This window comes from Excalfactoria chinensis, chromosome 5 (genome assembly GCF_039878825.1).
Source record: "Excalfactoria chinensis isolate bCotChi1 chromosome 5, bCotChi1.hap2, whole genome shotgun sequence".
In the NCBI taxonomy this organism is placed as follows: Eukaryota; Metazoa; Chordata; class Aves; order Galliformes; family Phasianidae; genus Excalfactoria; species Excalfactoria chinensis.
Genome location: NC_092829.1, coordinates 22,368,897 through 22,391,930, shown reverse-complemented (window position 1 = coordinate 22,391,930; position 23,034 = coordinate 22,368,897). Strand labels below are relative to the sequence as shown.

The window sequence follows — 23,034 nt, the reverse complement described above, 5'->3', positions numbered from 1 at the left end:
AAGAGACACGTGCAAAAGCAGTGATAATCTCAACACAGCACTACTTAAGTGAGGAATGAACACAAAAGATACCTTAAAATTACATCCAATACTTCTAATGGAAGCATTGCTTTCAGAGGAAACTGCATGACTTGTACACCACACATGTAAGAATAAATTACAATTGCACAGAATGCTTTTAAACAGCTTTGAAAGTTTTTATTTACTACAAATACAGAAAAGTATATCATTCTCATTTTGCAGAAAGCAGCAACTTAAGAACATCTAAAAAAAAATTAAACATCTTGAACTGCAGCATGTGTTAATGCACAGCCTATGAAAAAATATATGCCTGGTAGTGAAATACTTAATAGCACAGAAAAATCAGTCTTCTGACCTCTACTGCATTCAGTAGAATGTGAAGGCTACAATCCTAGCTACACAGTAACAGCACCTGGATAGTTGTTTCACTTGTTTTGAAAACACCAGTAGGCATACAGTAAACACATCTTTGAAGTACACTGTCTCCTGTAATTTCACAGTATCTTCCCCAAACAGCCTCTCTATGTATTCCTCTCAACTATATTATATGCAGCTGTTTCTCAAACGCATCCTCTGTCAATTACTTCTTGCATTTTCACACTTCTGCAAGTCTTCAATGTATTTGTGAGGGCTCCATGTAAGGGCACAGACCTAAAATCAAAGCAAATCAGAAGCTTACTTCACTGACTAAAACAATACAAGAAAATATTCCCTTCCCCAACTTTCCATTTTTCCTTTGTTTTGTTTAGTTTTTCCCTCCACTCTGGGCACGTAGTGTGATGCCAAGAGGACAAGTTTTAAATGGGGCAGAAAATGAAAAGACAGAGGAAAAAAAATAATATATATATATAACGGTGGTCACTTGGAGTTTTGACCATGCTTACATTTTAAGGCAGTAAGAAGCACAGAGAGCTATGGAACAAACTACTTTCTGGTTTACCTGTAAATAAGTAAGTTCTTCTAAATGGTTTAGAAATGGAACAGGTAGGTAAGATGGAAGCAACAATGACCCAGAAATCCATATTCCAAATAACATCTCATAGAATATGAATAGATGTTAAAAAGACATTTGAATCAATTCTACTCTTGTACTGTACTGCTCTTCTAAGCCTATGAGACTCCAAGAATTTGCAGGATGCACATTAGCTTCTTGTAGCTGAATATGCATTTCTGTAACTGATATGTATCTGAAAATCTTGCTTAAGGAAATCATTACTCAATATATCATCTCCAATAAAGCCCAAGAAGTAATGATTGCTTGGTAAAACTACTGGCTTCATTTGTAACCTCATGATTTTTCCTACATTAAACATAAAGCTAGTAGCATAAAAGCACACATTTTTATCAGCATGCTCAGTGTCCAAGCTTTTGCTGTTTTCTGCCTAAACAACCTGTCAATTTTGTTCAGAACTGGCAAGTAGAGGATTGTTTTCAATTAGGGTAGGGCGAGGAATGCCAGAGAAGAATTTCAGAAAGGAAATTTTCTATTCCACTTACCAGTGTTTCTGTTGCCTCTGTTACTGTACTCTTCCCCAGACTGCTTCTGACTTTGCACAGCTTAAGGCATTGACAGTAGTTCTGGAGATCTGTGTTAATTTTTTTTTCTTCTTCCCCACTGTCCCAAGGCCTTGCAGGTTTCTTGTTTATGGTTCACAGAGAAAGAAAGGACTACAGTAGGACTTCTGTGGAAGAATCAATCAAGACCTCCATAGAAAGAAATATAGCTTCCACATTTCTTCTTCCAAGATATCAAAGCAGCAGCAGCACTTGCAGTGATTTCATCAGTGAGGCTATTCAGTATCTTCAGACAACTCTCGTTCCACAATTGCTTATGACAGGATTTATAATGTTCCTTTTCCCCTATGTGAGAAGGCCCACCTTTTGTGGAAACACCCATCTCAGATTTTAAAAGAAAATCATACAACTTGCTGACAGACTCAAGTTCAACTGACTTTCTTACACGTCCAACTTCTGTGAAGCTAACAGGCTTTCTAAAGGTTATGCAACAGTGACTAGTTTGAAACATGGGAGGCTGCTAATGTACTATGTGTACCTCCACAGAAAGCCATAATCCACATACAGACTGATAATAAGAAAGACCTTTTCAGCATACTTCCCCACAGCTTGATTTTAGAATATGGAATGGTGGCTGGAAAGGTTACTATTAATCCTTATGAGATACGGCATCAACAGCCAAGATAAGTGGCGCTGCGTACATATTATTCAGGCAATGAAACGGTATCTAAAAGCCAGAGCAGATTACATTGCTTTGTTTGCTTACTGTTTGTGTGTAGGTGGATATAAACCTGAGATAGCAAAGTCAGGACATGCAAACAACATTCTAGTTAAGAATGAGTTAAACTCTATGCAAAATACTAGTTGGGTTTGCTAAGCAAACACCTAGAATTTCAGTTTTTATATGGAAGTTAAGTTTTAGCAAGGTCCATTTTAAAGACTTAAAATCTACCTTCCTCCTCCTAATGCAAGCTCATGACAAAAGTACAGCTAATACAGAAATAAAACTAACTTTGCCCTGACTGAACTCTTGAACAAGCATGGTATAATCCAGATGTATGGTATGATTCTTTATCTGTACTGTATGGATAAAGTCAGCATCCCCAAAGAGCAGAACTTCTCTTGTCTTAACATAATTAGTTTCTCTCTGAGCGTAACAACCGAGGTCACATTAAAAAATTGTTTTACAACACCTGAATTGTGTTAATACATCAAGACTGGCAGAAATTAATGAAGGGATCAAATGCTTCACACACAGATGATTGAAAACCATGAATCAGAAGTCATAATGTGCCTTTTCATAAGAAATACTGAGCATGAAGAACATTCTCTGAAGCATAACTCAAGCAAGAAACTGCTTTGCCATGCTCTTTACTGGAGGAAATGTAATGATTAATTACTTCATCAGTTGCATAGACTCACCAAGTATAGGGTTGTATAAGCTGGTCTCCTTACAGATGTTTGGGAAAATAGAAGGTAAATAATATTTCTTAAAATTTGAGAATAAAAATGAAAATCCCTTTTCCTGGTTTTCTTTGTTCTTCCATTCTAAACTCTTAACCTTAAAAACAAAAGAAAATAATTTAAATTAAGTAAGCATCTAAAAGAGAAAGACAACTGAAGAAATTGCCCCTTTATATATTATTTCCATGAAACAATATCATTTTTATATACATTTGCAGTATAGACAATTCTAACAGTGTCTTTTAATTTCTGTTGGACAAACAGATGTTAGTTGTTTCATGTTTATTTGCCTGAAAGCTACAGAACGTACCTGAATTACTATGTATTTCAAAAGCGCTTCCAAGAAATAGCTTGTTAAGTCTTCTTGTCCTTTATCTCCCGATTGAGGAGGAACAAGTGGAGTGATTTCCTCTATAGTCACTTGAGCTATCAAAGAATATTAATAAGAACTTAAAAATCAGATCTACATTTATATGACTTCAATATAAATATCTACCAAGTCATGAAAGTAGAAATGTACTGCCGTAAACAGAGAGGTACAGGCAAACCAAACCAAATACACATTAATGAAATTTTGTAAGTTTTAGCTAATAAATCATTATACCAGTAATTACACAGAAGAGAATTAAGTTCTCTTATACACCTTAGAATTTACCTGCTAAGACTCAATTTTTCCAAAGGGCATAATCAGTATTTTGAAATTTATACAAATAATGAAGAGCATAGAGTTCGTGTTTCATAAATGTCAACACTATATTTACATCTACATTTCCTTCATTTAGCAATTCATCAGTTACATCAAATAAAGTTTATTTGATGTATTTGAAACTATATAAAATAGTTTTATACATCCTTTGCCTCTAAGTGAAGCTAGATAGGTGTTATCTTTCTCTTGGTCCTGCAGTAAGATGTCTGCATTTCACTCTTCCTACTCTGCAATTCTATGCTGCCTACACAGCTGGATTTCTTCCTTCTCTCTTATGTCTGCATACATGAGACAACTTCAAAACAGGGCCTAAAGTAACTTACAACTCCAGAGCTAACCTGTCAGGAAATTCAGCAGCTGAAGTCAGCTTTCTTTCTGTAAACTTAACTACCAACCAAGAAGATTCTGTTTGCTCCTATAAGTAACGCTTGTGTCAGCTATAAAGCACTAGGTAGAGGTGGGAAGAAAAGCAACAGCACTTTCTACTCAGAGGAATAAAGCACTTAGCTTCTTACTCACATTCGTCTGAATACACAGTCAAACTGTGCAAGCAAATGCACAGTTTGCACACAAGACTACTCAATTCCAATTCATGGATAAATCTACATTCCTACAGAAGGTATATGCACTGAATTACGAAGTAAGAATTTTCCCCAAAGCTACAATTAACTGATACTTACTGCTAAAGTGAACAGCTGAAAATAAATTTGTCATGAAAACAATCATAAGAGAAACTTACCTCTATACTCTACCAATCAGGGAAAATAACAATCCTGGCTTTAAAAATTTATATCATATCAATTATGTGGGAAAAAAATGAATAATTTTACCAAATTACTTACTTTCTTGAACATTAAGAGGAGGGTTAATGAGATTATCTAGTGTTCTGGGACCATATTCAGATTGCGGTGATGAAAATCCAGGAATTAAGCAAGAAAACATCCATAGTTGTTCTTTACTACAGTTATTCTGAAGTGCCTGCAGCCACAGCAGGAAGAGACGCACACCCTCTCGACGTATCTGAAATGAGAAAATGGAACAAGGGAACAAGTTAACTCGGACCAAAACAATTCTGTGCATCCTGTAGGGAGGAGGAAAAAGGGTGGAAAAGATGAGGACAGCATAACCACCACCAAAGACAAGCTAGCAATCTGCAGGTTCTGCTGAAATGCAAGCCCCACTGAATCTCTTTCATAGTGCTTTCCCCAAAAGAAGAGGAAGAAAACCAACATACACCTACTCACTTGCTAATAGTGTGAGATGCCATCTGAATTTTTAAGAAAATATGTAATATCATAAGATCTCAAAATAGATTTGTGAATTGTAATAGCAGAGTGACCTTTTTGCTGTAGCAGTACTCGCAGAATCACATAACTGTGGGAATAGGAAGAGACCTCAGGAGATCATCTTGCTCAACCCTTTGCTAAAGCAAGTTTCCTTAAGTAGGCTGCACAGAAGTGTTCAAACAGGTTTTGAATGTATCCAGAGAAGCAGACTCCACAGCATCTCTGGGCAACTTGTTCCACTGCTACCGGCCTCAAAGTAAGAACTTTTTTCTCACGTTGACATGGAACTTCCTGCATTCTGGTTTTTGCCTGTTGGTCCTCATCCTGTCACTGCCAGCACTGAAAAGAGCCTGGCCTATCCTCTGACACTCACCCTTTAGATATTTATAATCCTACCCTTTTTCATTCCATCTTCAAGTAATGGGATAGTGACCCAGAATAGTTCTCACACTGGAGGACTTTGAGACCAAAAAGCTTGAAGATGGTTTAGAGAAGCGGCACAGCTGCTTACTGCTGTACCAAAACTACATCGACGACCATTGTTATTTTACTACCCACTAGCATCTTTGACCTAGGTAATTCTCTAAGACAACCAGAGCCTCAACAACAAACAATTAAGGCTTACTTCTGCTTTAATACAAAAATCTTCAGTTATTTGCATACATTCTTAAAATAGCTATCCTACTTAAGCACATTGCTACTGTCAACAGTTCTACTGAAATTAAAACATTGACTAGAAGTGATTACTTCATGGCACATAACTCATGACCTGATTCTCACTAATATGATTTTTCCATTAAAATTCACCTTTACGTTCCTATTTTTAAGTATTTGAGACAACATTAAATAGTATGCAACTTTTTTCCAATACCTTTAATGAATTTCCAGTATGAAGAAGCTTCTTCAAAATCAACCCTGAAAAGAAAAAATATTTTTTTTCTTAATTTCTTTGTTAAGAAGATGTCAGAGTTCTCGGTCAGACTTGATAACATCTTTTAAACAAGTCCTTGGCAACCTCCATTTTAATCTTGGTGAACTTGTTACCTTCAGGCAACTCTCTCAATGCCAGAAGGAAAAAAAGAAGATCACCTCTCACAGCTTCCTTATGACATAAAACATCTTCCCTAAAGGATTTTTGGGGAGGTGTACACCGAACATAAGTGATTTTTACATCATTAGTATAAGTAGAGCCAGAGTTACTCATTTACAAATATAGATCTCCCCCAATTTTTTCCATCTATTACTATATAAAAATTGGAAAATTAGTTTACAGCGCAGCTGTCCACTCACCCTTGTCTTTCTCAACCACTGTTACAATTCTGAATTCTCAGGTAGAAGAGTATCTCATGTTGTTGCTTTTTGTTGTTTCATTTCTCTCCTCCTCATCTACTTTTTCCTTTCCCTACATTGCTAATGTTTCAAGACCTTAATCCCTGCCATGGCACTTAAAGTTCCATGAAATGAGTAGCACAAACTTCTAACAGCTACTGCTAAAAAAATAAAAATTAAAAAAGATAAACTTACCAATACTATGAAATTGCCATCTCTGATGAATCCTTTCTGGAAGGAGCTGCAATATTTTCTACAAAAGCAAAAAACAAAAGTAGAACCCACAGATCTACGTTGTAGATATCATATTCAGAAGACTAAAGAGCACTCTCACAGGAGCCATGGATCAGTTACCAAAAGGTTACTTTAGAAAACTCCCACACTACTTTCCCTGGAAACATTACTGTCCATTCCATAGAATCCCATCCCTAAAGCTAAAAAGCCCAAAGGCTCTAACATACTGTCTGGCACATCCTGCACATTTCAGATGTTGCTGCCATTTATCTAGCTTCACTGATTGCTGGATATTACTGTTTGCAGCACAGGGAATGCAATGGGATGAGCATCTGCCTCTGTTGCTCTCATTTACAACAGTTGTATTAGGCTTCCAAAGCACAGCTCACCTAATAACTGTTAGGCAACAACCAATGAATAAATAAATAAATAAAACAGCTCAACAGCTCTTTTCAGATTCACTCTCTTCCATACAGCTAACCTTACAGTTTTAAGCAGCAGTGTACCTCATAAGCAAACAAAAAAACCAACAACAAAAAACCTCTTGAATCTGTTTTCAACCACATAATCAGCATTCAGCAACTTTCTATTTTAAATATTCTTGAAAAGAAAAACCCTGCTTACATAAGCAGAATTTTTTTTAAAAGGCAAAAATGCGACCTTCTAAGTTATTTCTAAACTATGATCTCTCATCAGAATGAGTCCGATTTAATTCGGATAGATTCTAATTCATATTAAGGAAGTGAAGCAATGTGTTTGGTAAGGATATTGTGAAATGCTATTTTGAAAACCAAAATATGAAAGGGATCTGTGTAGGCTGGTTCTACAACAGAAAGAACCACCACCACCAAAAGCCTGGGAACATTTGCATAAGATGTTTTTTCCAGTTAAGACACTTTCCTGCAAAAATTCAAGTTAACTCTAAGCTAAAGGAAAAGGGAATGCAGTTCAGCATGAAGCATATTTCTAGGGGACTGAAGGACAGCTACTGCTACTATTCAACAGGACTTCACTAAAAACCAAAGATGTATTACAGAATACTGAAGTTGTCTTACCTCAAAAATAAAAAGAATAGAATCTAATTCTTCTCTCTGAGATTTGTGACCTAGGTGCAATTAAGAAGATACCAAAGCAGAATTTAAAGAATGCTGAAGAAGATTCTTTGACTACAAAACAAAAACATGCACTTCTACTATCAATAATTATTTTGTAATCCTTCTGCAAATAAATAAATATTCTTTTGTTATAATTTATAACATGTATAATTTATATAATTTATAATCTACATTTCGTATAACTTTCTGTTACAGCATCAGCAGTTGGCAGTGACTGAGTTATACACCATCTTATGAAGTAAAGCTTCCAATGATTCTGCAGAACACAAAAAGCCTAACATCTAAACAATTCCCATTTCTCAAAATTTCAAAAACAGCCATTAGAGAATAAACTCTCCTTACTCAATCCCCACTGCAGGCATATTTAATTACTCTGCCTTTATTTGCCACGTTAATGTTTATACATATCCCTGCATCCCTATTATATATGTGATCACAGAAGCACAAAGACCAAAAAATCATTCTATTTTAAATACTCACCTTTTTGTTTTAGACCTACTTCAATAGTCACAAAGTTTTCAAAGAACACATAATAAATATGTGAGAAATGTAGATCAAAAAACTGTTTGAGATCGATTGACTCTGCATTCTCTGAAAAACAAAACAGAAGATTTTCATTGTCTCTAATATTCAGTCACCTCCAGTACACCATTATCCTGTAGTCAGAAAAGGAGAATTAAAATATTAAGTAATTATTGATAAAGAAATTCTTGAAGTTTCCACTCTTTTAAAGTAAAGCTAATGAAATTAAATACTAAGCGCATGCAAAAATTTAAAACAGGAAGCAGCATCTCCTTTCATACACACTTGTACAGCAGCAGCATCTGCAAACCCCAACAGGGAATCAGAATTCCATGAAGACTAGCCCTGTACAGGTGAATCTTGGTTTAACTGGTAATTCACTAGAAGTAAAGCTACCCAACTGCCCCCAATCTGTATAACAGAAAGACCATCTCTGCAATCCATTGTTATCAGCAGCAACTACCATACACAACTATGCTTAGTGGGAGGAGAGTAAGCAATGACCACCTCTGTTCTTTAGAGAAACATTTTGGGTGGAAGCAAGTGGCAGCTCATGATTCCCACTGTTGCTCCCCCTTCCTCCCCTCCCAAGCTTCAGGTTTGCCAGCTTCGTTCACTGCCCCAGGCTCCTTTGATTGTGGTGCCTCTGGAGGTGAGATGCTGGTAACTCTGGAAATCTCTGAGGTTGAAATGTTGTGGTGAGGGTAGAAAGGGTGTGCTTTCCTGCTTTCCCCTGTATGAACAGGAAAGTTTACCAACTGAACAGTCAGTTTTCATTTCCCACCCTTACTGCAATGACTCTCCACAGGTACAACTGGCACTACTCCGTTCTCTGAAGAAATACAGCAGACATTCCATTCCACTTAGGTGGTATTCATATGTTTAATTACCAGTAAGTAGGCGTCAGTCACCTCAGAACAATACGAGCATTGCTTGGCCTGCATTGTTACCATTAACACCTGAACAGCATCTCTAGAAGCCTGCCTACCTCCCAAATACACCCATATCTTGGAAGAGGACAATGCAAGTCAAAAGCTCCCTGAAGTCGCAACTTTTCTATCAAACGCAGCTCGCGCTCATTTCTTCCTAAGATCACATTCAACAACACAGACAAAATAAATTTCTGGAATTCATAGAGTTAGTAAGCACTGAGTGCTTGCAGTAAGCGTTATTGCTTTAGGATGCAAGAAAATAAGGACACAACACTTTATTTAATATGAATTTTGTTCAGTCATTACCTGCCAATAACACACACACACAAAATTTCTTTTAAGGCTGAAAATTTTTAAGGGGAGGGATGCTTGTACAGCTGAAAGGTCACTGTTTGCCACCTACAATAATAGACAGCTTCTACATCACCAAACAGCACCTTCAGAAATTTAACACATTACTGACCCAGAAATCGGGAATTCCACATTAGTGAAAGAAATTTGGAAGGTACTATGCACAGCTGCACCAAGAATCCCAGCAAGTTGGAGAAGTAAGAAAAGAATAACCAGATAAAGTATGGAAATAGTGATGCAGATTTCAGAAGATCTTGTCTGGTAACGTGTAATCACCCCCATTCACAGCTGCCCCTGTAGCAGTCTGTATGGCCACACCACACATCAAGAGGCAGACTACTGCTCTCCTTGATTACCAGAGCAAAATTGTATTGCATGCACATCACTTGAATTTATCCAACTTCCAGAGCTATTTTGCTATACTTTCCTTCATTTAAAAGCTAATCATCTTTCTGAACAGAAGTGTTTCTGAAACATTTAGTTCACCATTATCTTTGCGATCAATTAAAAATACAGATTTTCAGTCCCATCACTTTAAACCATTTTCTTCAACTCTAAGCAATTTATTCGTCTTTCTCCATGATCTCCCAAGGTATCTCAAATGCTCCACAAAGAGATAAAAACATTTCCTCTACAAGAAGCACATGCCTGTCCTTTTCATGCAGCCTTGAACTGGAAATTAGCAGGAAGCTGCTTGTCTGCTTTGGCTACTCAAAACCTTCCTGCCTTTCTAAGAGAGATGTACCCTTGTGGGATTACACAGAAACAAGCTTTCCTCTTTCATTTAGAATTTATATATATTTAAACAAAAGAACTTTGCATTCTCTCACCACAGCTTCATGCAGCTAACACAAAGTAATGCATTCCTTCCTTGTGCTTTCAGTACTCATGCCCAGATGGGGGGAAAAAAAAACAACCAAACAAAAAAACCCCAAACCTCAAAAATAGATCTGGCACCATTTAAAATAGAAAAGTTTACCAGAACAGGAAAGGAAAAACAGGACAACACCTATTTCCGTATTCCAAGAATGTAAAAACCAAAGCTTAGACTGTTCTAAAACATAGTTTTAATACACTGGAATCCAGATTTGCATCCTCATTCACAAAAGTTCTGACAAGAAAATGCTGTGTTTTCTTCATGCTTCACAGTAAGAGTAAACATGGATTTATTTATTTATTTTTGGATTGCTGAGTTTTCCTCGCTACGACCTAAAAATTGATGCAAATCTGATCTCTGCATTAACTGTGTTCTGTGGTTCCTTCTTATCTGTTTGGGTTTTTTATTTGTCTCTTGGTTCTGTGGTTGTTTTTTTTCCTTGCTTTTTTAGAGGGAGAAAGTTGCATTTCAGCACACAAATGACACCTCCTCTATCCTTCCTTCCCTTCCCTCCTACTAAGCTTATATGAAAGTGGCTTTTGTTTTCTCTAGGCCCAGCATTAAGAAGGTAAGTTAGTTTTCCTGGCTGAAATTGCAGAAGTTGTATTCCCTTCATGGATTTTTGTTCTATTTTGATGCATGACACAGAGAAACAAATCTTGAATTATATCCAAGAGATCTGTATGAACCTCATTACAAAAACAGTCAAGTACCCAATAAACTGGAATTTGTATTTCCATTAAATTGATTGAAACCTGAAGTTCTACTGTTCCCCATCTTATAGACTAGAGCTGCAGCACAGAAGGACTAAATAAAATAAAATTTAAAAATACACTGAAACAAAACTGTATCAAAAAACTCCTCCATCTCTACTATCAATTTCTGTGCTTACACATGATAATATTTTTAGGAACTACTTGCACTCATTTTCTGTCAATTCTTCTTCAAGGAACTTGTTTTTTGTGTCTTTTCAAACAGCCAACTCTTTTGCAAGTTACTTGTTCAAAACCTTCCGAAGGTTACAGTCTTTTCAAGTAACCCAGCTAGGCATGCAAAACTTAGGAAAAAATCAGATTCCAAGCCTAATTCTGCTAAAACTCTGCTTCGAAGGTTGCTGCAGTCATGTAAGTAATCTAGTATTTTAATTAAAGCATCCATTAATATTACACACTTGAAGAAGATATATAAGCATATCATACTTAGAATTATAGCGCAGAAGAGCTTTAAAAAACCCATGAAACACAACAAGCCATCATTGTGTCAGATGTAAAATATGAAACAGAAAAAGCAGTAGATTTCTACTGTACATTTAAACTTGTACAGGTTCACCTAAGCACAATTCTAGAAAGTTTCCAATTTCACACATGTAACGCCCCAATCCATCCCACTGCAGAGGGCGACCTCTGTGAGCTTTAATTTATAGCATAAACAACCATCATTCCCCACTTTGTTTTAAACATATTACAGCAAAAATTATGACAAAGTAGTCCACAGTATGTATTATAAATTTATGAGCAAATTTGCAAGAGAAATGCATATTACTGTTTAGAAGATTGCCTCTGTACAAGATTAAAATGGTCATTTTCTGCACAGGACAGAACTTTGACGGTAAACAATCAGAGTGCTGGACTCAAAGCCAGAACAACAGAAAACCCACGCAGATCTTAGAAAGACACTAACTTTTTCTGAAGAGAACATGAACATTCCCCATCTACACACAGCACAGAAATCTACCATAGCAGTTCATGGAATAATCAACACCATTATCAATTAAACTGCCATTAGCTTTACGGTTGATTGTTAATAGCATGTATACAGCAGACAGTATAACAAAAGCATTATCCAGAGACTCGGTGGCTTCTTACTTTCCCTCATCCTCACCCACAAATCTAATAGCAGTACAACTGCAACCAACAAAGACTAAGAGGAAGGCCAGACTTACAACTCCTTTGTGTAAATCCAGAGTCCACTAGAGGCTGAAATTTTATGTATTGATTCTCTTAATGAATAGGTGGCTTTAGGAAGCAAGACGTTTTGAAGCTTCTTAAAATTTAGCAAATAACCCAAACAACAAGCAGAGATTAGTCTTAATTCCTCATGGTAAAAAATCTAACTGCCGCTTTTTAGTAAAGCGGTACAGAGAATCAGTTTATGTATGTACAGCCTATTGAATTTAAAACCACATCATTTAAAAAGTTAAGTAGAAAACATCTAGAACTAAGCAATGATTTGGGGATATTTAACAGACTGACAAAAAGTGAGAAAAGAGAAGATATAATAAGCCACACTGTTTCCAACAGCATGCCACAAGTGTACTTCTATTAAACAAGGCTTTCACCTTAGCTTTACTGTTTCGGATCACTAATAGCTAGCCAAGATAATTATTTTTGTTATTTTTTATGTAATATTGTCAAAGAAAACATCCCTGAGGTCCCCGGTACTGAAAGAATAAGAACGCACTTCTGGAATTTTTTAACAGACTTCAATTTTGCACTGGACAAGTTTGAACTTCAGATCATGAGCACCTCTTAGAGACAAATAAGCACGGGAAAAATAAATATAAATGATTAAGCACGTTAACAGCATCACCTTCATCTGCCTACAAACTGCAACCAAATATCACCATTAGTTAACTGTAGGAATGAGCAGAGCAGCTGACAGCTCACCAGCCCAGCTGCTTCAGCTTGCCAGCAGACTCCAGAGGGGTTACAACACTGATGAGCATTATAAAACTACTCCCATAATAACTCACGTGTGTTCCAGAAGTCAGGCTTTTATTTAAGCAACTTCAAACACTCCCATAGCAATGCACTTATATCCATTCTGAACTGCCACAACTAAACCCACACTGACCTTCCCTTCAAGTCCAAGCAGCTAGGGCTGTCCCTTTGTCTAGCCTGGGACTTTGATCCCATTCCAGCCATAGCCTCACAGGCTAGCAGTACTGACCAGCACTGCTGTCTGCAAGGCACATGCAAAACGAGCCAAAATTCTAAAGCAAAACGGTTCTTCCACCTTCTCTGATGGCCAGAAGAGAACAGAACAGTATTGGGTTTAAGTCAAACTGACAGAACACCTACTCAGGCATCTTAAACTGTGCTCAGCCTGCAGCCAAAGCCACAAATGCTGCTGGTGACATGTCCTCTGCAGTTAGAGTTACCAGGAGAGGGAAATAAAAAAAAATACATACAATCCATGCCAAAAATAACACAGCATTGCACATCCACAGAAACTTCTGGAACAGTTATCTCCAGCGGAAATTCCAGGCAGCTATTTCTGCTGCAGCTTTCCAGCAGCCCTCTGCTGTTGCAGCAATCAAACTTGTCTCATTTCTTATAGTACAGAAGAGATATTTCAATGAACGATGTTGCTGATGTGCAACACAAGTGAATCTTATCCAGCTGAGGCATTAGGGCTGACTGCCAGCCAAATACATTTCTTAAATTAAAATCCCTTTTGATAAGTGTAATCTTCAAGCACAGTGTTTAATATTAAGCAATATATCAAAATGGACATTGAACACAGAATGTCTCATCCTGCACTGTACTGCTCAACTTCTCCCTTTTGAAGCTCACTTACACAGAATGTCAAGAACTGACCACCCAGAACAGAAGAAAATAATTAAAACAAATCACACTTCAAAAACTCTCCTCTCTTAGCATTATGCATTACAAACATTGTTACTATGGATGCAGAGATACAAGTAATGCATTTTTAAGAGATCGGATACAAATAAAATTATTTGTGAGAAACAAAATATTCTTCTTCCTTCATCCTGAGGTAAAGGTCTTATTAAACAGTGAAACACTAACTGTAAGAACAAAGCAATATTACTTCTATAGTACCTCCCTTAATAATCCCAAAAATTGCAATTAGCCACTAAAACACTGAGGATTTATATAAATACATATTTTTCTGTAAAATTACAAGCTTTGTTCTAAAGGCAACACCTAACTTCTTAAGGTGTGCTATGTGCCTTCAGTGCCATCTGCTAGCCACATCCCAGTGATCACATCTACACCAGTTACAGCTGGCAGCTGTCCTCAACAGCAGCGCCCTACTTCTGACACTGCTGATCCACATCCATGGATTGGAGGAGAATCCCTGCCTGCATTTCTGCTCAAGATTGATATGCTTTTACCACCAAAGTAGCTCACAGTAAGCACAACTGCTACAGCCTTTTCAGTGTACAGAAAGGAGAAAGAAGAGTTCACTTAAACAAGCAAACAAAAAACCCACAGAGAGGGACTGAATGATTTCAAAGTACTTCAAAGAACTGGAGTGGGTTGGGGAAAAAAGGGGAAGGAAAAAAAACCAACAAAACACAAACAGGTCACTATAGGAAGAAACTAATCTACCTTAAAAGAAACGAGTCTCTTAAAGGAGATAGTTCCAGCTGTTTCAAGAAATAAATTTCAGCTGCAAAACAGAACAGCAGATAACTCTCACTCACAGACTGATATGTCTCAGGATATGGCTTCAAGCGTTTTCCAGTATTTCACAGAATTTCTTGGCAATAACAATATTTATTGCTACTTGGAGGTCTCCTAAAGGACCAACTGCCTGTGAAATGCACAAAACCATCATTTATTACATTCATTTAAAAAAAAAATAAAAAATAATAATATAATAAATTACTCAATAGTCACCTAAATTTCTCTGGAAAAGTCTGAATTTCATCAGCAGAGACATACTGAGCCATGGCAGAGAACTACTCAGAGACTGGATACCAGACTTACAGGGCAAAGAGCAGATTCTAAAGAAGAGGTTTGGGGGAAAATGAATAAATAAAGAGAATACACTTGCCCCATGTACACCCATACCTGACTGACAGTCCAACACTCAAGGATCCCCACACCAGAAATCTCCTACTGGATCTTCAGATTTGGCGGCTTTTGGTGGCTCCAAATAGGCTTCACTTCCTTGCCTTTTTCATGTACGTGTATATGTTTTTCCTGCTCCTCCAAAAAGGGATGCCAAAAAATTTCTTTCCATATGAAAGCTTTATCCTTATCTGTGTCATTTTCATCTCTAAATTATCTGTACAAACTACAGCAGCAAGTAAAGCTGATGTTTCCAGAAAATAGCATACTACAGTTTTATAAGACTTCTATATTTTTTTCCACAGGCTAATTTGCATTGTTTACTAAATTTAAACTGAATTGTCAATAATGACTAAGTTCTTTTCTCTAGAAATGGTACAAGTCACTGCATTCTAAGTTAACTTGTAAAAACATTTAAATAATCCCATCCAATGTGCACTATTTTTAGTCACCTGCTTTTGTGCTATCTACTCTCTGAAACTGTTCTGCCTCTTCTGGTCTCAGCTAACAACCACACTATATCAGCTTAATTATTTTTAGATGATGCCTGACTTGCACTGTTGCCTTGCAGGATCCAATTGTCAGTATTTCACCATAATGAGGATTTTCTTTTGCTTTGTTTTTTATTTTAATTTCTCCTCTTCAGCTAATAGACTCATAGGATGACTTAAGTTGGAAGGGACCTTAAAAGTCATCTAGTTTCAACCCCCTGCCATGGGCAGGGTTGCCAACAACCAGATCAGCCTGCTCAAGGCCCCATCCAGCTTGGCCTTGAATGCCTCCAGAGATGAGGCATCCACACCCTATCAATAATCACAGAATCATTCAGATTGGAAAAGACCCTCAAGATCATCGAGTCCCACCACAACCTAACCATACTACTCTAACAACCCACTGCTAAATCATGTCCCTGAGCACCACATCCTAATGGTTTTTAAACACATCCAGAGAGGTGACTCAACCACCTCTCTGGGGAGCCTATTTCAGAGCTTAGCAGCCCTTTCTGTAAAGTTTTTCCTGATATCCAACCTAAACTTACCCTGGCGCCTATTTCATTATTTGGTAAGGTCTTACTGGAGAATGGGTGCTTAGGGTGCCCAGATAAAAAGACAAACTAGCACTCCCTTTCCTCCCAGCAAGTCTTTGCCATGAATCCAATGGTCATGTTTCAGCTTATTGCCACTGAACCAAACACTGGAAGAGTACAGAAATAACATTAACTCTAGTCCAATTGACCTTGCAGGCCTACTGAAAGGATTTTAACCTTATTTATAAGAAACACTACTCTCCTTCTGCTGGATGTAAAACAGCAGAGAATTCTCTTCTTAATGGTCTTTTAGACTCCAACATGCAGGGCTTAAGAGCAATAACCAAGATAAACTACTTCCATGAATAAAGATGCTGAACAGACTCCGCCACCATCTCTCTGAGATACTCTGCTAGCAATAGCTAGCCTGGTTCCACTGAAGTGCATGGAAACACCCCGATCATTACATAGGGAGGAATGGCCACTGGGAAAAAAAGAAAAGAAAAAAGGCAAACAGGAAAATGCAGCATTACTCTGCTCAAGCCACAGAATGCTATCTGCATGCAAAGCCACCTCAGGAAGTATTCTGTCCTATGTGGGCACATCACTTGTTTTTAATGTGGTTCAGCAGACTAGTCACAGAAACAACAGGAGGAAAAATGGCATGTGCTTTGAAAGCCAGCTAAGGGAGAAGAGATGTAAGGAATAGGACAAAGATGTGATCAGCACAGCATTTGGACTTGAAATAACTTGCACAGTATTTCTTTCACACTAATGTATGAATTAAGTGCCTCCTTGCTCCCTGAGCACCTTGGTTTCAAACCTCGTGAATCTAGCTCTGTTTAACAACAGAATCTTGCAGATAGATACAAGAGAAGCTGGAGAGCAGGGTCACACCTTTCCTTACACACACATCCGTACACTTACACAGTGTGCTCCCAAACTTAGAGAAAGGATATGTGGGTGCTATGCTTCAACAACTGAGATATACGCATGTGCAGTAGAGAAAGGGGACTGGCCACCACACCAGAACATGCCCCAGCAGATTTTGTCTGTCCTACAGTCAGTAAGCAGAAGCCTTAGATTAGATAAGAACGTTTGCTTGAGACAGAGCTCACGGCTTGACTCTTAGCAAACACAAGTATTAACAAAGCTGAATGAAAAATCTTGTAAATAGAAAATGAGACAGAAATAGGAGATCCAGAACAGAAGAAAGCAAACCAGAAGTATTCAATGTACTTCACCAGGTATACTGCTTTCCTGAGTTAACCTACAGCAGCCAGGAATCCTAATTCAGTACCATACTTAGTTTCTTCGTAATAATCTTATCTCCTAAATTTATTTGACCGATTAAGCAGATAAAAATAAACAAAAATAGACATAAAATAAGCCACAATTGGCTGAGCACAGGTAGTGTGGAAAAGCTCTGAGGTTCGGGAAGGAAGAAACTACTTCTGACTGCTGAAGGGTCAAGGACAGCAAGCGACAAAGTTACTCCCTGCTTCAAAACACAGAATAAATATGTTGCAGAAAATAAGGCATGCAGCAGCAGTTGCCAGCATATGGGAACAGCTGTTCCTTGAAATGACATAACAAAAGAAAAAGGGTCAAAGAATTGTTTTATTTTGAAAAGAGAACATGCTTTTGGAGGCTGAGCACAAGCTACTTAAAAGACCTCCAGCCTGTAGGCAGAACCCCAATCCATTCAGTACTCAGTTCTAAACATGGAATGTGTTGCCCTTGTCCAAGTTCTGCTCATATGCTTATTAACTATCAGAAACAATCCATACATTTGCTGAAAAGCCAAAACACACTGGAAAGCAAACTTCTGTTATCAAGGATCGTCTGATGACATGGACTTAGATTTCTACACAGACATCTAACAGACGTTTCAGGAGGGAACTCTGGTGCTTCCATTAGGCAACCACTGCATATAACCACATTGCAGAATGTGCCAGTCAGGTGAACTAACTGCCTGAACGACACCCTGGTACTTATGTCCCCTCCTCGATCACTCCACAAAACAGAAACATCTAAATGCTATATGAACACCTGTCTACACATATGTTGGGCAGCACCTACCGCTGCAGCTCTCACCTCGGGAACACACATGAAGTCGAGCAGCGAGGGAAAATGGCTCAGGAACTTACAGACGCTCCCAACTGCCACTTTCACACAAACACACCGACTGCACATTAATGCGGTACTACAGAGCATCACGCTTAAGAAACACAGCAGCTTCTCCCCTTCCACAGCTGCCACGCGAATCCCTCCCTCAGACGCCAAAGAGCTGCGGGTCCTCGGTGCAGCGCGGCGCCCGGGGCCCCGGCGGCACGCCCCAGCGCCGCAGCAAGCCGAGGCCGGGCCGGGTCTCCCAGCGGAGCGCAGGCCCATACCACCTCCCCGCCACGCCTCGGTTCGGCTTTTCCTCCGCCGGGACCGGGGGCCGCGCTGCCCCACCCGCTCCCGTTCCCCCTCCCCGCCGGCCGCCTCACCGATGAGGACGCGCAGATGCTTGAGACGGGTGAGCGGGTCCTTGCGAGTGTCCAGCACCTTCTGCGTGGATTTCCGCACATCTCCGTGCGGCTTCTTGGAGAACATCCCGCCGGGCCCGGCCCCGGCGCCGCGCTCCAGAGGCGGGCAGCGGCCTCCGGATCCGCCCGCACCGGGGCCCTACATAGCCGGCGGCGGCGCCGCCTCCTCCTCCTCCTGCTGCCGCCGCCTCCGGCTGCCGCGGGGCGGAGCGCGGCGGGGCGGGGGTGCGCAGCGCCAACTCCCCGCGGGCCAGGGGGTGGCCCAGGCCCGGACTCCCCCCTTCCTCCTTCTCCTCCTGCTGCTTCACGACAGCCGTCAGGTGCGACCCCAGGCGTCGCTATGGCAACCGCGCCGTGACGTCACGGCGGCGCTACCCGGCGCACCTCCGGGGCGCGGCGGGCGGAGGCCGCGGCTGTCCGGAAAACGTGGGGGGCGCGGCCTGCCGGGGCTGATGGCTTGGGGTGCCGGGCGGGTAGGAGAGGGTGGAGGGCGGGAACCCGGCAGCAGTGACTGGAGCAGGGCGATGCCGTTCAGCTCATTAAAAGTGCAGTGTAAAGTTATCTGATGATTCGGGAGCTGCTGACTGTATCGTACCAAGAAACCGAAAAGGTGTATGAGAGGAATCCCGCAGAGGACGCAGAAATGAAATCTAGGCCAGGACCATATTGGTGGAGGCCGTGGCTCCAAAGCTTTTAACCAAGCTCCAGTTGAGCAACAGTCAACGATCAGCGAGCGCCTCACAGTTATTTCCACACCCGTGCTCGGAGTGCTGCAATGCCTCGCCCGGCTCCGCCCAGAGTCGCTCAACGCTGCCCATGTTCCTGGCAGCGCGAGGAGACCCGCAGCGAGCCAACAGCATCCAGCGTGATGCTCCGCTGTGTGCTCCCGGGACACGTGGACCATGATGGTCCTGGAGCAGAGTGAGACGCAGACTCCACAAGCCGTGCATGTCAAGTCACAGGGAGGCCAGCAAGCAGCCAGCGCTATGTGCTGTATTGCCACGTGAGTGCTGGAAAAGACCAAAGGTTTTCCTCAAATCCCAACGTTGGCTTACAATCATCATATATATATAATACAACAAATTATTGGATTTTTCAATAGAACTGTATTGTTTTATTTAACACACGGTTACTAGTGGCCTCTGCTCAATTATTATTATTTTTTTGTTGTTATTTAAATAGTCTGGTAATACTTGAGTCTATCAAGGAAACCCAGTTCCTTCAGTGATGAGTGACTACAACAGCTACGGTATTCAATATAAGGAATACTTAACTATTTGAGACATTATAAAATCATTAGAGCTGTCAACAGTTTGAACAATATATGTGCTACTGAGATAACACAGGCATTTAAATGCATGACCCATCAGTGGCTATCATGAGCAGTGGGTTTCAGTCAACATTAGGGAGCCAGCGTCATCTGCTGATGTGGTGTGCCACAAATCATCTCATGGTTCCATCATCCTGCTAAAGGAGATCTGAGGATTAGTGATGTTATCTAACAGCTACAATTACCATTTATTTTACCATAGCAGGGAATTTACCTCTGAAAGACTTGGTAACTCTACTATCTCTTAATAACTCTACTATAAATTAAGTGCTTTGTTTCCTACACATTATCAGTTCTAAATGTAAGGTTGTACCTTAACAACCTTCAAGAACACTTTTGCTTTATAGAATTTACTTGCTTTTCTTGTAATTTTTTTAGGACTTGAACTCAAGATAGAGCTTAAAAATGATGAACAGAATGTTACCAAAGTAGTTAATGAAAGGAGGGAGTGGTTTTAACCAAGTTAATAATGGCTTCTACAGAGAACCTCCTCACTGAAAGCACACTGAGCAGGAAGAGCACGTTCTATGCAGTTAAGGCCATGATCTTGCAAAAGCTTGACTCTGAAGCATGTGACTTCAATGACTTTCATTATGTGCGGAGGACAAAGTTAGAAAATACCAGGATTACTTAGGGGGAGGGGTTAGGTCATACTACATTCCAAGTGGAATGTTTGTGAGTGCCTGTGCTTCAGTATTTCTGCCAACTACCCTGAGTTAACAACTTTTAGTTCACTCGACTGGCAACTATTTACTTTGGGAAAAAAAGACTCCCAAATCTAAATAATTCAAGTTTGGCTTTTGTACTTCTGAATAATTCTGAACTCTGGAGGTGCTGGCTACACTGATCTAAGCAAATATCAGGATCCTGTAAAACACTTCTAGAATGAGAACAACGGTAGCATTAGCTATTCCAGCCATGCCATGTTGATCCATGAAGAAGAAAACAAACAAAAAAACCACAGCTTCCCATTCCCACATTATCTTGCAGATAAAATCTCTACATTAAATTCTAATGTAATTGAGGGAAAGACCTCTTTATGAGCTTATCTTTTGAGTGACCAATTCGTGCTTTATCACCTTGTTTGTTAGGAAGAGTATCAGTATTAAGACTTGTGTGTGGGCATGTGGTACAAAGCCAGAACACTGTGGTATTCCCACTCATCAAAGATCCCAAGCTGGAATAGTTTTCCTATGAGCTACAGAATTAATGAAGACACATTTCCTATGAATTTGTGCATTAGCCACTGAATGCCTTCCTCAGCTCCATCCACAGCCTTTAGTTAGTTCCTCCCTACCTATTTGAGATGGACAAGAGTCCTGACTGTAGACAAGACTCAACTACACATGTGAAGTTTGTTGAGCTCACCACTGACTCTTGGAAAGGTAAAAAATCAAGTTCCATAATGTCCTCCATAGGACATTAACAGGGGCTCTTTGTTCCAGATACAAAACCACACAGAAACTGAGCTGATTTAATGCTTCTACTCTGAAGTACAATTTGATACAGTGCCTTCAAAAAGTAGTAGAGAGACACTCCAATAAAGAAAAAATAAAAATCAAACCAAAACAAAGCTTAATTAAAGACTATGCTAGCTATGCTTAAACAACAGATACACGAGCTATCACGGTCAGAAACTTTTATACGCTTGGAAGTTATTCTTAACAGATAAACCATTACCAATTCCCACCCAGTAGATGCAAAACTTCAGTCTTTCACTGCAGTAAGTCACCTCCAACTCACAATATTTGAATTCTTAGGTAAACATTAGCACCCATATCTGATATGAAAGAGGTTTTGAAATATCAGTGTGCTGATACAGCAGCAATTACAGCAGCTTAAAAAAAAAAAAAAAAACAACAACTGAAAATGTTCAAAACACTCCCTCTCAACACTAAGATGTTCTCTTTTTCTTTCCCAGCTTACGAAATGGTTTTGCAACACTGACATACCCACAAAAGAATTTAAAGAAGAGAAAAACCCCACAGAAAAAGCACGTCTTCCAGGCTCTACAAGAAACCAGTATAGCATTATTTCCTTTTTATCAAAGAAAATAATTTGCCCCTGCTTTTCTCCCCATATCACACCTGGAGAAGTAAGCAAGGTCTTTTAGAAATAAGTCATATCTCCTTGGGTTTATTTGCATTAGTAGTTTTAAGATTACTTTAGATCACTTACAGCATATACCAGAATCTCTCCTGGACAACATGTTAGTAGAGGGAGGAACTTGCTCCAATAGCCTTCCAACACAGTTTGCACACCGTGAAGATTACTACTTCAACTTACTGCTGACCTTGTCATGTTAGGAAAATAGTCTTTTCCATGTTCTTGAGACTCCCCCCATCCCCAATATTGGCTTTTGAAATGGAGTGTTAATTTGCTAGATACATCCAATGTATCATTTCCTTCCAAAAATGAGTAAAATTTTCTGGGGAGTTCACAAACACTCCAGTGCTACCACTTCTCTACCACTCTGCACATAGAGAGGTGGCAAGCAGTTTGGTAACCAGGAAGATAGTAACTGCTCTTTAGATTCTAGAGTAATATGCATTTCCAGTCACTATATCCAGTCAACAAATAAGATGCAAAATTACAGGTCTGCTTCCCAGCCTTTTCCTGAAGATGCCTGGTCTAATTGCCACCATGATTGTGCCTGGTTCAACCTATCTCTGTGTTTCACAGATTATACTCAATAGCCAGACTGCCATTACTGTCTTAAGATTGGCCCAGATTAAGTCCTACAAAGCTGATGCCTGCATTTTCAAGCTTTTCCTGTCTGTCTGTGTGTGAGTTCCTTCTCTAACATTCTTTCTTTCTTTCCCATACTGAGAAAGGAAATTTCATACTGTCCAGGTCTATGCTGATCACTGTTTCATTTATAACTACTCTTTTTCTGTCCGGACTTTTTTTCTTTACCACCTTTTAAAAGAATTGCCATTTATGAAACTTAGGTTACTGCCAACTATCC

General features: G+C 39.5%; 1 protein-coding gene across 14 annotated transcripts in view; it reads right to left on the bottom strand.

The window, feature by feature from the left end:
- RALGAPA1 (Ral GTPase activating protein catalytic subunit alpha 1) overlaps positions 1 to 19,050 on the bottom strand; it is a 109,556-nt gene extending 90,506 nt beyond the window's left edge. For all 14 annotated transcript variants that reach the window (XR_011903849.1, XM_072338968.1, XM_072338969.1 and 11 more), the window contains exons 1-8: positions 18,698 to 19,050; positions 8,151 to 8,261; positions 7,611 to 7,660; positions 6,517 to 6,574; positions 5,864 to 5,907; positions 4,549 to 4,726; positions 3,311 to 3,426; positions 2,959 to 3,097 (exon numbers count right to left, since the gene is read on the bottom strand). Coding sequence is in view for 13 of the 14 variants with exons in the window: in XM_072338968.1 (XP_072195069.1) it covers positions 2,959 to 3,097; positions 3,311 to 3,426; positions 4,549 to 4,726; positions 5,864 to 5,907; positions 6,517 to 6,574; positions 7,611 to 7,660; positions 8,151 to 8,261; positions 18,698 to 18,803 (802 nt within the window). In the remaining variant the exon portion in view is untranslated. The remainder of the gene's footprint in view (positions 1 to 2,958; positions 3,098 to 3,310; positions 3,427 to 4,548; positions 4,727 to 5,863; positions 5,908 to 6,516; positions 6,575 to 7,610; positions 7,661 to 8,150; positions 8,262 to 18,697) is intronic.
- Positions 19,051 to 23,034: the final 3,984 nt, after the last annotated feature.